Raw genomic sequence first — 12,154 nt, 5'->3', positions numbered from 1 at the left:
AGCGCCGACTGAGATGGCGGCGTGAGCCCGGAGCTCCGTCCGGGATCCCGTATTTCTCCTGATTATACCTGCACCGGGGCTGACAAAACGACCGGAGCGGTCACCCCCCGCTCCAGACTCGCAGGGGCGAACGTTGCGGGACCGGCGGAGGTTCTGCGGCGGTGGGGAGAGCCTGCGCGGAGCTCCTGTGGGATCGCGACCCAGCGCCTAAAATGGCGGCGGCTGTACCCAGGGCTGGTGTGACGGAGGTCAGTGGAGCTGCCTGGCAGTGGTGAGCGGGGAGCGGCTGCCGGCGGGTGCCCAGCGGGACAGCGACCTGACCGCGCAGGAGGGGCCGGCGACACCCGCGCTGAGGAGAGCGCTCTGCTGGCAGACGGCTGGTGGGTTGGTGGCCCTTCCCCCACCGCTGCGCTTGGTGGGGTCGAGGAGCGGGCTGCCCTACGACGACGGGACCACCACTGGCGCATACTGAGGGGAGGAGGAGGCGATCACCCCAGAGGCTGCCGGGTGTCAGCGCGGAGCAGCGGGCCCCCCCCGCTGAAGTGGAGCGGCGGCTTGGTGGGAGACCCCAGGACACACCCGACCATCGGCAGGACCTGAGAGGTCGGCGGGGGAGCTGAGTGCAGGTCATAGGACTGCACGGAGTGGGACGGCGCTGCCTAGGGCTCACGCTGTCGCCCGCGCATCAGGAAGATAACCCGGCCTGCGGAATTGGGACTGTGGCGGCACTGTTCACCCCCAAGTGCTGTGACGAACATTTGTGGGTTCTTTCAGATGGCGGATGTGGATGGCAACATGGCGGCCGGACGGAGTCAGAGCATGACGATTGGGCCGGACGGGGCTAGCGCTCCACCGGAATGCCCGGAGGCATCAGCGCAGGAACGCAGGTTAAATGCTCGCCTGTATAGTATATTGGAGGCGATTACAGCGACCAAAGAGTCATTGCACCAGGACATAGGGCAGGTGGCTACGGGGCTGGGCCTCTTGAGGGCGGATCACGCCAAACTATCTGATAGGGTGAAGGACAACGAATCGCTTCTTCAGGAGCTTAAGCCTGCGGTGGTCACCGCGGAACATAAACTTTCTAATATCCTGGCCCGACTGGCGACGCTGGAGAAACGAGCGGAGGATTCCGAAAGTCGCAACCGCCGGAACAACGTCAGGGTGGTGGGCCTGCCGGAAAAAATCGAAGGGGACGATGCTGTGAGGTATATGGAGGACTGGTTCAGGTCCACAGTTGCTCCTGAAGGCTTGTCTCCGTTCTTTTCCATTGAGAGGGCGCATAGGGTCCCGTCTCGTCCTCCCATGCAGGGCCGTCCCCCCCGACCGATGGTTGCCAGGCTTCTGCATTTCAAGGACAGGGACCTGTTGATACAGAGGGCGAGATCGGCGGGACCCTTCCAGGTGGACAATAGCCGAGTCACAATCTTCCCGGACTACACCCAGGAAGTTCAGAGAAATAGAGCAACATTCCTTGCGGTCAAGAAAGAGCTCAGAGAGGAGGGTATTCAATATTCGCTGCTCTTCCCAGCCCGGCTAAGAGTGATACTGGATGGAAAGACCCACTTTTTCCACACCCCTGATGAGGCCTGGTCGTGGCTGGAAATGTACAGGGCGGGAACTGACCGCCAGCACAAGGATGGGAAGGAGAAGAAGAGGCCGACTCAGATTCGGAAGTCTCAGCGGATCCGCAAACGCGACAGGCTGAAGCAGGCGATGCAGGAGGATGTGTTGGCGGCGGAACGGAGGGGAGCGCTGGCTGCCACGGCGACGATAACACGCTCGCAGCTCAGGGAGTTGGAGGAGGACTCGGAATCAGAAAGCGGAGGCCGCAAATCGGGTGGTGAACTTTCTGAAGCGGACAGCTCTGTGGGACCGTCGGTCACGCCGCAAACGGCGGATGGGATGTTTAATGTATAAATGTGGGGGTGTGCCGATGGCTCTTCATTGATGATCACTTATCCAGTTGATCGGCGTCTAGCAGGTACTCTGTTGTAATTTTCATATGGGATCTTGGGCACGGGGTGTGGGTTGGCCCGCCGCGGGTTGGTGTCGAGGTACCCCCCTATTGCCCTTAAGGCTCCTGTGGCGACTGCCTCAGATTAGTGAACTGTGTGTACTGTTGTGGGTTTGGATGGAGGCTGACGCTGCGTTGTTAGGTCCTGTCCTGGGGAGTGGGGTTGGGGAAGTTTGTTGGGGTGTTTGGGGGGGGCGGGTGTGGCTGCAAAGATATGATGGGTTGGTTGATACGGGTGGAGGGGAGGAGAGACAGCAGCGATGGGGTCATTACCTGATGTAAAGTGCATAACATGGAATGTTCGGGGTCTCAGAACAATGTCTAAGAGATACAAGGTGCATGCTTATCTAGTGAGACGGGGTGTTCAAATTGCCATGCTGCAGGAAACTCACTTAACCAAACTAGAATGTGATGCATTGCAGAAAAGGTGGCGTGGCCAAGTGTTTGGAACCTCTTATTCGGCGTTTGCGAGGGGGGTGCTGATATGGGTCAGAGCGGGAGTCCCATTCCAGGTCACGGATCGGGTGGTGGACCCAGGAGGTCGGTATGTGGCAGTGAGGGTGCATGGTTCTGAGGTGGTATTATTTAGTGTTTATGCCCCTAATGTTGACCAGGCCCGATACTTTGATGTCCTCTCGGGCTCCATGGCCCACTTTCTGGCGTGCCCCATTATCCTAGGGGGGGACTTTAACTCAATCACAGATATAGTATGGGATAGGTCCCATCCGCCGTTGGCGGAATCACAGGTACGTAAGCTGTCGGACCGTAGGAGGGACTGGCAGGAACGATGGGGTTTGCTGGATGTGTGGAGGATGCAACATCCTGCTGATAGAGATTACTCCTTTCACTCGGCGCTGCACGCTCTACATGTCAGAATAGATTCTATACTGTGTAGCGCCCACATGGCAGCCATGGTGACCCATACTGAATATCTGGCTAGGACCATCTCGGACCATAACCCCCTGCTGATGGCGATCAGATGGCAGAGGGCAAGATCTGAGATCCCTACCTGGAGACTACGGCCGGACACTTTAGAGGACCTGGTGTTTGGGGAAACGGTTAGACAGGGCTTAACGCTGTATTTCGATGAGAATGAGGGCTCGACTGCAACGAGATCGCTGGAGTGGGACGCAATGATGGTGGTGGTGCGAGGTGTGTGCATGGGTAGCTTCTCGAATGTACGGACGTCCGTCCTGGCGGATTTGGGAAAAGCGGAATGTGTGTTGAGAGACATTGAGAGGAATAGGCCGGAACGACCGGATTTGCAGGAAGGACTGCTGGAAGCGAAGGAAGTGGTGGCAAGGGAAACAGAGAGATTGAGATGCTATGATTATAAGCTATACCTCATAAAGGTCCATGCGGAGCGGGATAAGGTGGGTACGTTGTTGGCAAGGATTGCTGACCCAGTGCCGAGGAGTAGCCCGATTGTGTGCATCAGAACTGAAACGGGGGAGGTGGTCCACTCGCCGGCGGCCATTCTGAAGCGTTTTCAGCGGTATTACACGGGCCTGTATGATACTCGGTTGGAGGCGGGCCCCTCGGCCATGAGTGATTATCTAAGCGAGATACAGCTCCCAGTGCTAGACGAGGAGCCGGCAAGGGATCTGGGAGGGCCGATCTCTCTCATGGAGATCCGAGGGGCTATTAAACAGATGGCCAGGAACAAGACGCCGGGGGTGGATGGACTGCCCATTGAGTTTTATGCGAAATACGTGGATGTACTGGCGCCCAGATTGTTGGCGGTGTACTCGGAGGCAATGGCACTGGGGCGCCTTCCCGTTTCCATGAGAGAGGCGCTGGTGGTCCCGCTTTTGAAACCAGGTAGGGATGCACTGGAGGTGACGTCGTATAGACCCCTGTCTATGCTGACGGTAGACTACAAAATCTTGAGTCGCGTGTTGGCTACCAGACTGCTCCCGCATATGACCGGGTTGGTACACGGTGATCAAGCAGGGTTTATCCCTACTAGGAGCACCGCCACTAACACACGCAGATTGATCGGTATATTGCAGGATGCCTTGGGCTCGGACAGCGCATCGGCTGTTTTGTCAGTGGATATCGAGAAAGCCTTTGACAGCCTTGAGTGGTGCTACCTGGATGCGGTGCTGGAGAGGTTCGGACTCGGTGAAGGGTTTGTGCGCTGGACGAAAGTTTTATATTCGTCGGCCACGGCCAGGGTGCGAGTGGGACCACTTATATCATCCGCTTATCCGGTGCGTAGAGGGACGAGGCAGGGCTGCTCGCTTTCTCCCCTTCTGTTTGCTCTTGCGATGGAACCGCTGGCGGCGCGGGCCAGGGCGGGGGAGTCCTTTCTGGGAGTCCGGTGCGGCGGGACTACTCATTACATCTCCTTATATGCCGACGACCTGTTGCTGTATTTGGAGGACACGGAGGTGGCTTTGCGTGGGGCCATGAGGCTGCTCTCCTCCTTCGGCGAATTGTCGGGGCTTAAAGTGAACTGGGATAAGACCTGTGTTTTCCCGCTGCGAGCGGATGTTCTGCGCCCTGCTCTTGCGGTGAACGTGGTATGGGCGGACAGGTGCTTTACATACCTGGGAGTCCGGATCTACCATGATGCGGTGACCCTACTGGAGGGAAATGTGGGGCGGTGTATCAGGGGATTGCGTGGCTGCATGTCCTTCTAGGCTACTCTCCCTTTGTCGGTGCAAGGACGGGTGGCATTGTTGAAAATGGTGGCACTCCCTCGACTGTTGTATTATTTCAGGACCCTGCCTATCTGGATCCCGCAGCGGATTTTTCAAGATCTGCGATCAATGATTATTGAGTTCCTTTGGGGGCTGGGCAGACGCAGAGTGGCGTTGCACACCATGACTCGGCCCAAACTTGAGGGGGGGATGGCAGTGCCAGATTTTGAATTATATTATCTGGCGGCCCAACTCCAGATTCTGACACAGAATGTGGCCAGGGAGTTTAGAGGTCCTAACCGCGTCCGGGGGATGGGTATCCAGAGACACATCCTCTCCTACATTGTTATGCAACAGAGATTGGCATTGCGGGAGCTTACCTTAGAAGAAAAAACCCTCCGACTCTGTTGGAATAGGAGCCTGAAGCGGGTACAAGCAGTGCGACCGTATGCCCCGGAGATTCCCATAGGGATGCTCACGGTCTACCGCATGGGGGAGATTGGTCTCCGCTGGCGGAATGGGAAGAGTTGGGGCTACAGGTGGTGGGCGATCTGTTTGTGGAGGGGGTGTTGGCCCCGTTTGCGGTGCTCCAGGAGCAGTTTGGTCTCCCAGATGGGGATTATCTCCTGCACGCGGCGGTATCTGCGACAATGCAGAAGCACTGGAGGGGGGGACTGACGGAGCCGAGCACGACCATGGCCTGCCAGTATGTGATGATGGCCGCGGGTACAATCAAGGCGGTGACCTGTCTCCAATCGCGGATGTTGAACGATGGGCTGGAACCGCTCACGGCGCTGAAAGCTAAATGGGAGGACAGTGTGGGCAAGCCTATTCCGGACACAGAGTGGGGCCACATTCTGGCTCGGACATGGAACGGTAGCAGAAATGCCAGGTTCCAACAAATACATTTCTTCCTCTTGCACAGAGCATATCTGACTCCGGGCAAACTCCACCGGCACTTTAAGGTGCGAGACGCGGCGTGCCCGAGATGCCTAGCTCGTGAGGTCGAACTGGACCACATGATGTGGGGTTGCCCGAAGCTGGGTACGTATTGGCCCGAGGTGGGCGCCCTTCTGAATGCGGTTACGGATAGGGAAGTGGAATTTGACATGGCAGCATGCCTTTTACTATGGTTTCCCCACACCGCAAAAACGAAAGTCACGAGCAAGTTCATTGATTTGGGGCTTATGCTGGCGCAGAGGGAGATCACCTGGCGTTGGAAAACTAAGGAAGGCCCGGCTGTGGGACGATGGACGAATGAGTTGTTGAAGTGGTCGAGGTGCGAGAGTGTATTGAGATTGCGGCAGGCCACGAAACTGGGGAGGGAGAAGAGCTTAGAGGCGGCTAGAGCTTGGGAAACGATTGTGCAGGCCTTGTGTGATCACTTAACGGTAGAAACGGAGGAGAGACTCTCGGAGACTGAGTTCCAGGAGACTAGTAGCACGAACGTTTGATCAATATTGACGACGCACTGCTATGTCCAACGCACATCATCACCACCCACATCAGCAGCGGTTAGAGGGAGGGAGGGGATAGAGGAGTACGTAGACTGCCCTGTTAGAGCTGAAATGGGATGGCGCAGAGTATTCACCGGGCGGGTTGTCATGTTGCTGTAGGAGCGGGACTAGGCGCTGTGGACCTACTGAACTTGAGTGTTGTTAGTGTGGTAGGTACGACCCCCTCTAGGGGGTATTTGGGGGGGGGGAGTTGTTGTTGAGGGTACAAAAATGCGGAACCAGGACTGTGTTGTTGAACTGACGTCCCTATGTACCAGGCTGGGAGACCTCTCTTGCACATTGATTTCACGCCGCCCTGCCTCCGGGATGTGGGCTGATGGGCTGTGTACTACTTAGGACAAATGTGGTATCTCGTATGAGGACGGGGCTGATGGTTGACATTCCCGATGTTTTGTCTGTAATTCTGCAATAAAAACATACTTTCCCAAAAAAAAAAAAAAAAATCAGTTCTTTAGGAATAGATTTGGAATTTTTTCATATTATAACGTTGTACTTTGAACATTGTGTGAACGTTCCTGTGAAGGTGAATGGGTATTACTCCAGGCCTCTGTCGACGAGGTCATAAGTCCTTTCTGTGACTTACTTATCTTGCCTTTTCATACTAAATACAGGTTCAGATCACTGCTTTCTGATTTTTTGTTATGAAATAAGTACCAACACTGTGCAGACCAGCTTACTACTGTTTTGACAAACTCTACTTTTTGTAGCAAACTGATCTTTAAAATGTGTGTGACATTTTGCCGACATTGTTGACAGCTTGAAAAGTGCCCCGCCATCTGAGTTGTTACGCAATGTCTACACAGGAAAGGGGGGGACGTCTGTTGCACACCTGTTTTAGTTTTAAGTTCTTATGTTACACTAAATTTAAATACGCCTTTTCATTGCCCTCTTTGCAGCTGTTGGATCTAATTTTGCTCTAAAATTAGCATTTGAATTTGAGCTGCGTAGGATTATTTATCACAAGCTGTTAATTATTGACTTTAGTAACAGCGACTCTCCTTTTCAGCTTCCGAAACAGTCAACAGGCATCTCAGAGCTGGAATCATCGTTTGGTTAGCGAAATTATTGTGACAATGTGTACCTAAACATGTATATGTGAAAAAAAACAAATGGGTATATTATTTTATGTAGTATCTTCAAATCTCTGTTATCCACTCTGGCATGAAGTAAATCACACAATGTTTGTTTCACAAAATTTAGTTTTAGCTTTGAAAAAAATGTATCATAAATGTGTACGATATTGTTTTTATTTCTATTTACTAGCATATGTTTCAGCAGTGCATTGCATACAAGCAGCTCTGTTGACCTCTATAATTGCTAGCATATACTAACTTCACTCAGTCGTTACGTTTTTCTCCCATTGTGTTTTCAGTAAAACAAAAAGATCCTAGCTTTTGTCCAAATAAAATATTTCTAGGAGTATTTTGATTTTGTGACAGATATTATATAGTTGTAACTGTTTTTTGTAGATTAAAGAGACCATTAAAGGAGTTAAAGATTCTGAAAGTGGGATTGAGAAGATGGCAATAGGTCACCACATTAAAGATCGTGCCCATGTCATTAAAAAGGCTAGAAACATCAGAACTGGGAATGAAGAACAATATCAGGACTTTGTCAATTTGGATGAAAGTAAGCAGTATTCTGTATTTATTTATATTTTTATAAAATTGTATACAGCACTGTATTTTATACAGCACAAGCTCTTACAAAAAAACTGAGTGTGAATTTTGACAATGGTGTAAATACATTGTTACAGATGTGATTGAGTGGGAAAACCTGAGGCTATGTGCCTGGGGAAACAATGCAAAGATATGATAAATATTACGAGACGCTGCCAAATTGCCTGCAGTCTCTATATTATTTCCAAGCATATTACAAATTGTTTTTTTAGGTTTTGCAATATGGAGACACTCCCCTCCCCGAATGAAGAACTCTTTTAGGTTTATGAATATACTAGTCCTAAAAACCTATTAACCCGTTGCGTGCTCGTGACAGAACCGTTCCGTCACGAGCCTCGGGTGGGCTGTGCTGGTAACCAAACGGTTCCGTCACGGCCCGCTCGCCTCGCCGCGCCTCACGAATTCCGCCCCTGCGCTGAGCGTTCTATTAGGCGGGCGGGGCCGTGACGGAACCGTTCCGTCATAAGCACAGCCCACCCGAGGCTCGTGACGGAGCGGTTCCGTCACGAGCACGGGAGCGCCGCGTGGCCCCCCTTCCCCTTAGCACTGCGGCGGAATAGCCGCCGCAGCTAAGGGGTTAATCAAGCACTATGTGTGTACCTATGAATGAAGGACTCATTGTATCAAGACCTCCTTATATATTTGTTTACCACAGAAAAACACAGACATTCCTTTCAATGACTTGAGTTTATAAAATCATTTCATATCTTCATCTTAATACTTCAAATACATTTATATACATCCCCAGAGCACTTCTAGGAGATGTTTATTTCCTCTGGGAGAAATATACTTTTCATTTACAAGTCCAAGAAAGTCTGCTGATGAAATAAGAAGATATTAAAGCAATCAGTTGTATGCATAGCTTCAACTATATGCAACATCTTCCAATATGTCATACCTAAATTACGAATCAAACCTTGCTAAAATTCTCCATGTCCTTTATACTTTTCTCTTGCCATACTCCATTACCATAACTACATCTATTCTTCATTATGTCTGCTGAACTTTGTGCACAGCTTTATGTAATATTCTTGTGTCGAGGATAGGACACTCGATAATGGATGTTGAATTGTAGCATGAATATAGTAAAAACACTGAACAGATGCATTCCACCTTTGACCATGATGATCCGTGCCAGAAAATAGATTGCAAAAGAAAAGATGGTATTATTGTACTCCAAATATTTTACTTTGATGTAAGGGCAGCACCAATCACCATTACCCAATAAATGTCTAGTACCCTCTCAGGTGTGGGGTGGACTTTGCCTCTTTCAAGAATGAACCTCTATCAAAGTGGGACCAGCAGTCAGGACATAGCCCCTGAACCAGAATTGGAATGCACTGGTTATATGCCCCACAGCCCCTTCCTCACATGTCACCCATAGTAACACCCATAAGTCTACCCCATTTCCAACCGGGTGAACATATGCTCCCTGAGTAGTTCATGCTGCCATGTGTTATACTAGTACTGTCACAGACTGACCAGCAGGCTGTGGCACATTCCATTGGAAAATGGACAGACTCCTCCAGCCGCAGTAAACACAGACCAGGGCCACCCTCTGATGAGAAAGTTGAGTAATAGTATGCTCTAAATTATATATGATACTGATAATTGTGTAGTAGTATTTTCGTCTTTTTGCTGTGTGTGTGTGTGTATACATCTATGTATGTATATATTTAGATATATATATATATATATGTATATGTGTGTGTGTGTGTATATATATATATATATATATATATATATATATATATGTGTGTGTGTGTGTGTGCCCCCTCCGAGCCTTAAACCAAAGCAACTGTGAATATATCTACAGTTTATATATCTGCATACATTTTAGCTATATGTATAATTATCTCTTATTTTAAATATCAAGCTCCAACGGCTCAGTTCTCTCTATTTATGTGGGCTACTTCCAGTGAGCCAACCTTTTCCTGCTGCATAAATATATGACATTTTATATATCTGAAAATCTGTGAGTATGTATGTATATGTAAGTGTGTGTATATATATATATATATATATATATATATATATATATATATATATATATATATATATATATATATATATATATATATATGTATATTATATGTGTGTGTGTGTATATGTGTGTGTGGAGAAGTGTGGCTCAGGGGTTAGAGGCAGCAGACCCGGAAGCTGAGATCGGTCCTGGACCAGGGTTCAATTCCCCGCCTCGGCGGGGTCTTGGGCTAAAAATTCCACGGACTCCATAATTCTCGCCCCGGTGCCTCCTCGACTCACGGGTTCACACTCTGCGACTCTGGGCAATAGCTTGCTTAATCTCCACAACGGCCCCTCGCGGTGGGATGCCTGACTTTCACCTTGTGGATACCCTGCTATCTCACAGGGGAATACCAGGAAGGGTTCCCTAAGCAAGCGCTGGGAAACCCACTGCGGGTAGCTGTGCGCTATATAAGCTCAACTACATTTACATTTACTTTTGTGTGTATATATGTGTGTGTATATTTATGTGTGTGTGTGTATGTGTGTGTGTGTATCGGCCAGGATATTAACAAGAGCCACAATCTAACGGTGGTCAACCTAACGGACAGAATCCTGACTGACTGCGAAAAGAATCTACTCAGCCTTGGTCTAACCTTTTGCCCTAACACCCCCCTAGAGTATACCCAAACCCGGATTGATCTCTTCCGATTTACACGTAAGCTTAAATTACACAAATTTTGTAAGTTACGACCTCACCTGAAAGCTACTGGTGACATGGGCACAAGACTTACAGCTACGGATGCCCTAACGGGCAGAGAAATTGAAGCTCTCGAAACTCTTGAGGAACTGCGGGAAGAAAAATCCGCACATGATCATTCAGAGATTACCGACAGAGCACAGAGAGCGCAGGCCCTTGGAATTGAACAAGATCGGGAAGAGAGCGGGTATAAACCTCCTTCGATGTTCATCCCACAGATGCCCTGGGATGCTATCGACGCCTTTACCGAGATAGCCAACCACTCACACCGACATTCTACCATCTAAAGATAATGAACATCCACCAGGCCGCCCCATCGTGTCATCCATTGGCAGTCTCACCGAAAACATGTCCCGATTCATTGACAAGTTTTTATTTCCTTTGGTATTAACTCTATCCTCCTATGTTCAGGATACCAAGGATTTCCTTGACAAAATTCGGAACGTGAAATGGGACGACGAATGCCAGTTAATAGTGTTGGACATCCCCAGTTTGTACACAGTCATAGAACACCAGCATGGCTTGGAAGCTATACAGCATTTCCTGAACTCACGACAATTAAGATTTACTCAACACAATACCATGATCCTCGAATTTATCGAGTTTTGTCTGAGTAATAATATTTTTCTGTTTGAAGATCAATTGTACAGGCAGGTGTCTGGAACGGCGATGGGTACCTGCTTCGCTCCCAGCTATGCGATTCTTTTTGTTGGCTGGTGGGAGGAGCGGGTACCCAGGAGCTGCATAGTGGATGGCTCAGAGGGTAGAACTGAGGGTTGGTTCAGGTACATCGATGACCTGTTCATCGTGTGGCGTGGCACATCTGAAACAGCACAAGCCTACATCAAATTACTCAATGAGAATGATTACAATCTGCACTTTTCAGGAACGGTGAGTCCGGTGTCAGCGGAATATCTTGACCTAAAAGTGTTCTCAGAAGACTGTCATATTCACACAGCCCTTCACAGAAAAACCACTGCAGGCAATTCTACCCTTTTTGCCAGCAGTAGCCATCCCCCGCAACTCATTAGGAGCATCCCCTATGGAGAGTTACTCCGACTCCGGAGAAACTGCTCGAGATCGGAAGATTTTGAAGTGGAAGCTAGGGAATGCGTGAGTAGATTTGTTGCCAGGGGCTATGGAGAGGTCTTACTTAACGAAACCTTGAAAAGAGTGAGGGCAATCCCAAGAGACTCCTTACTGACACCTAGATCCACTACGAGTAAGGATTCTAAGACATCAACTAATGACAGCGGAAAGTTCAGATTAATAACCCCTTTTTCCGCTGGAGCTGAGGATTTGAGGGCCATGCTCCGTAGAAACTGGCATATTCTTAAGACAGATAACATACTTAAGGATGATCTACCTACCCACCCGCTTGTTACCTTTAGTAAAGCCAGATCTCTTGGGGATCACCTAGTGACTAGCCACTTAGAGAAACCTCCTCCGAAGAGTAATACCTTAAGAACCATGAGTGGGTTCTATCCATGTGGAAAATGCAAGGCCTGCGCAGGGAGCAAAAGGCTGCTCTCTATTGAGGTGCCCGAAACTGGTAAGAAGCTGCGGATCAA

The 12,154-nt window shown here is 49.7% G+C and overlaps 1 protein-coding gene across 2 annotated transcripts in view; it reads left to right on the top strand.

Moving 5' to 3' along the window:
* The window catches only part of MLF1 (myeloid leukemia factor 1), a 169,115-nt gene that overhangs the window by 84,098 nt on the left and 72,863 nt on the right, over positions 1-12,154 (top strand). For both annotated transcript variants that reach the window (XM_078667082.1, XM_078667081.1), the window contains one exon: positions 7,649-7,808. In XM_078667082.1, coding sequence (XP_078523208.1) covers positions 7,649-7,808 — 160 coding nt within the window. The remainder of the gene's footprint in view (positions 1-7,648; positions 7,809-12,154) is intronic.

This window comes from Lissotriton helveticus, chromosome 11 (genome assembly GCF_964261635.1).
Source record: "Lissotriton helveticus chromosome 11, aLisHel1.1, whole genome shotgun sequence".
Taxonomy (NCBI): domain Eukaryota; kingdom Metazoa; phylum Chordata; class Amphibia; order Caudata; family Salamandridae; genus Lissotriton; species Lissotriton helveticus.
Note: the sequence above shows the minus strand (reverse complement) of the source record. Positions and strands in the feature narration are given on the sequence as shown.